Below are 3,623 nucleotides of genomic sequence, written 5' to 3'. Positions count from 1 at the left end.
CGTGTGCTCTTCCGATCTACTTTATTGGAACAGGAATACTCTTTCTGTAAAAGTTTTCGCTTAAAATATGGGATTAGAGGAAATTTCACTTTATAACTAGAATATTTTTTTTTGGGTGTTGTTCTTCCTTGACCCATTTTGCAGTGTCGCCATATTTTTATAAATAAAGCGTTTTAAGTAATATATGTTGTTTTATAACTTATTATTTTATAAATTGAGTCTAGAATCGATTAAATATAATTACTTTGACAAATGTAACATTAAGTTTTCAATTTAAAATATTTATTATTAACAAAGTTATTGTACAAAATGTAAATGGAGGATCATAATACCAGATTGTCCTCTATTAAAGAATCTTACAACAGCTGTAAAGATGTAAAGCAGATTGCTAAACGCAGCCAACGATTCGAATCTTCACTCGAGAGCTAAAAGAAGCTCGCGCACTTTGAAATTTATTAAACGAAGATTCTTTGATGTTTCCAGTGTTCGACGCCTCGGTCAAAATACCATCAGGTTTGATCACCGGCAATTACAGACAGCTGGGTAATTTTGATGAATGCTTGCGAGTAAAGAACGAGCACGGATTCATCGGGAAGGCTTGCAACGTGGCGGTGCAATTCGAGATCACCGCGAACGACGGTATGCCACGCGAATTGGACCTGGGAGACCTACTCGTAAACGTCGCGATCGCCTCGGTGAGTTCGTATTATTGCAATTACTGCGGTCCAGCGTACAATTTATAAAAGCGAACATTAGTTTATAAGTCCTACACATCTCTATTAGTTAAAGTTTACACATTTCTATCATCGGCGAAATAAATAAATTAGAATTACGAAAGATAACACTGATTTATAAGGTTTTTCTTTCTCAATCTGAATAGTGATTCTTATGGTTCACGTTTTCTTTTAGCTGCTGAAAAAGAATGTAAGATTAAAATAAAAAGTTCATCATCCACAGATTTTGTGTGTGTAAAAGGATTTTATGTAAAAAAAACTCAAGAAATTTAAACAATTTGCAGCTTTTTTATCATACTTTACGAAGAATAAAATCATAACTATCACTATATTCTTCATTTCTTCCATCACAATAATTTTACAACAAAATTATAATACTAATTGTTTACCATAAAATACAACACGGAAAATTATTTTGATTGATTCAACAAAATTATTTTCAAATCTATATCCAGCAAAATTTTTAGATCTTCCAGCAAAAATCGTTCTTTTCATATGTCAATAAATTTTATTTTTTTAATATATTACTTTAAATTGCAGTAAAAGAAGCTTCATATCATTTACATTTACGCACTTTTATATATAAAAAATACTTAAATTTCTTATAACTATACATTACGAATTTGCATTATTACATAAGTAATTTAAAGCGGAATTTCTAAAAATTAAAGAATGATGGAATTTTTTGATAAGCATATCTCTTTCTAATGCAAAAAAATCCAAGAAACAGTCATTACTATTGAGAAACACAAGATCAAAATTTGTTATTCACACGTATTAAAGAAGAATAAGAATATTGTTCTAAATTTATAAATACATATAAACATTTTTAATTAATATTACACAAGATTTTATTTATATACAGTGGCGGACGAAAGAAAGTTTAAAGTCGGTACCCGTGTATATGAGTATTGGTAACAATTAGTACTAAATTGTTTTTTGTGATGTTGGTCATACTGAGCTGCTTCTCTCTGTCCGCGATATCTCGTCACTTTAAACAACGTAGGACTTCTTTATTTTTCACTTCTTTATTTTTCGTTTATTTCACTTGTTTCTTGCATTGTTCATTAACAATCTATTTTGTTTGAAATTTCCGGTAGACAAAAGTGAGTTTAAAATACATATTTTATAATAAACTTCTAAAAATTTGTTGATTTTTCTCTTTCTATATATGTTTTGTTCTTTTTAACTTATTCATTTTTAATCTTAATTATCTACATAGATGAATGGAAGTAATAGAAGAAAATCCGTCGATGTTAGGCAAATGATAGTTATAAGAACAGAAAAATGGCCTAGGATTCAAAGAAATTTCAAAAGGATGCGAAATTTCCATGATGGGAGCGAAGAAATTTTGTGACAAATGCGACAAATACAGTACTGTAAATAATTTAGTAAAATGTGGCAAACCAAAAAAACATCGATGAGAAATGACAGGATGATAATTCGAGAAGTAAAAAAAAATTCCGCCATACTCGAGCCATCAAAGAAAATTTAAATCTCGTTCACATACACGAAAGAACGGTGAGAATCAAACTAAAGAGATCAAGAGAAAATGGATTAAAAAATTACATAGCAAGAAAGAAACCTTTTATTAACGCTAAAAATAAAAAAAAACGTCTACTATTTGCTAAACAGTATATTACTAAGTCCTTATCATTTTGGGAATGTATTATATGATTTGACGAATCTATATGTATATAAATTTGAATTGACGAATAAAAAGAAACGGAAAAGCCGAGGCTTTAGCAAATAGTAGACGGTTTTTTTTATTTTTACTAATACTCATATATACTCGGGTACCGACTTTAAACTTTCTTTTGCCACTGTATGTATAAATACATATTTGCATGGGCATTTATACAATGCTTATACTGCAAACGAATGAAATGGAATTTTATGTTCAAAATACTTCGTAAGTGATAATAGCTCCATACTGCAGTTTTCAAAATATTTTTAAATGGGCACAAAATGCCCAGGAGAGCGAATTTTCGTTGCTTGGAGGATTAAATGTAAGTATTTTGTGACAGAACGCGACGAAGTGGACTTCCGGCAACACGACCGAATACGAGTGGATGTTTTGCGTTCCGTCCACCTGCAATCATATGGAAATACAGGAGACTCTCGAGCTCGCGCTCGACCCATTGAAAGTCGAGGGGCGTGTAGACATGACTATCACCGTTTCTGAGGAAACGTGTCACACTTTGGAGACTGTTCGAACAACCTGGGACCCTGCCGATTGGTGTTATATGTAAATAAAGCTCACTAATTATATCATACGAATGATTTATCTTACTGCAATAACATGCCTAATTTGTGTACAACGTTCGAAAATTTTAGAGCGATTCTTGCGCTGTTTGCATTGACCATTATAGTTAGCACGGGGTACGATTTCGCGATACAACGGCGACCTGTCATAACGGAATCGAAAGGTAAGATATAAAAATATGAAAGTATAAGTATTTATTTTTTAGTCTTTTAATAATTAATAAGAAAGATTGAACGGCCAAAGACGAACAAACACAGGTACAAACAAGTTGTAAAAATTATTTTCTTAATTTTCTAGCATAAAACGCAATGAAACTAGTTTCGATTCTTACTAGGACTTTCTCAATCGCATTACTTATTTAATTAATGAAAATACGCATTGTGTAGTCAGTGAATTACGTTGTATGCTAGAAAATTAATTAATTAAGTAATTTTAACCTATTAAATTGCTCGTCTTTGCGCGGAAAGAACAATTTTGCTGAATCAAGATCTAAAAATAATTTTTGTTTAATAATCAAAATAATTTTGTGCGAAAGTCAAAATGATTGCTAGAATATCAAAACGTTTTATAGCAATGCTTATCAGTATTTTAACATTCCAACAAATTATTTTAATGATTCAACA

At 30.9% G+C, this 3,623-nt stretch overlaps 1 protein-coding gene across 1 annotated transcript in view; it reads left to right on the top strand.

Moving 5' to 3' along the window:
• LOC105457751 overlaps positions 1-3,163 on the top strand; it is a gene marked incomplete at its 3' end in the record, with an annotated part of 11,663 nt that extends 8,500 nt beyond the window's left edge. Inside the window, exons 2-4 of the mRNA XM_011702587.1 lie at positions 484-695; positions 2,762-2,982; positions 3,072-3,163. Of these exons, the coding sequence (XP_011700889.1) occupies positions 484-695; positions 2,762-2,982; positions 3,072-3,163 (525 nt within the window). The remainder of the gene's footprint in view (positions 1-483; positions 696-2,761; positions 2,983-3,071) is intronic.
• Between the last annotated feature and the right edge of the window lie 460 nt (positions 3,164-3,623).

The sequence above is a fragment of the Wasmannia auropunctata genome, unplaced genomic scaffold (genome assembly GCF_000956235.1).
Source record: "Wasmannia auropunctata unplaced genomic scaffold, wasmannia.A_1.0 LD335059.1, whole genome shotgun sequence".
NCBI lineage: Eukaryota > Metazoa > Arthropoda > Insecta > Hymenoptera > Formicidae > Wasmannia > Wasmannia auropunctata.
This window is presented reverse-complemented; position numbering and strand designations above follow the sequence as displayed.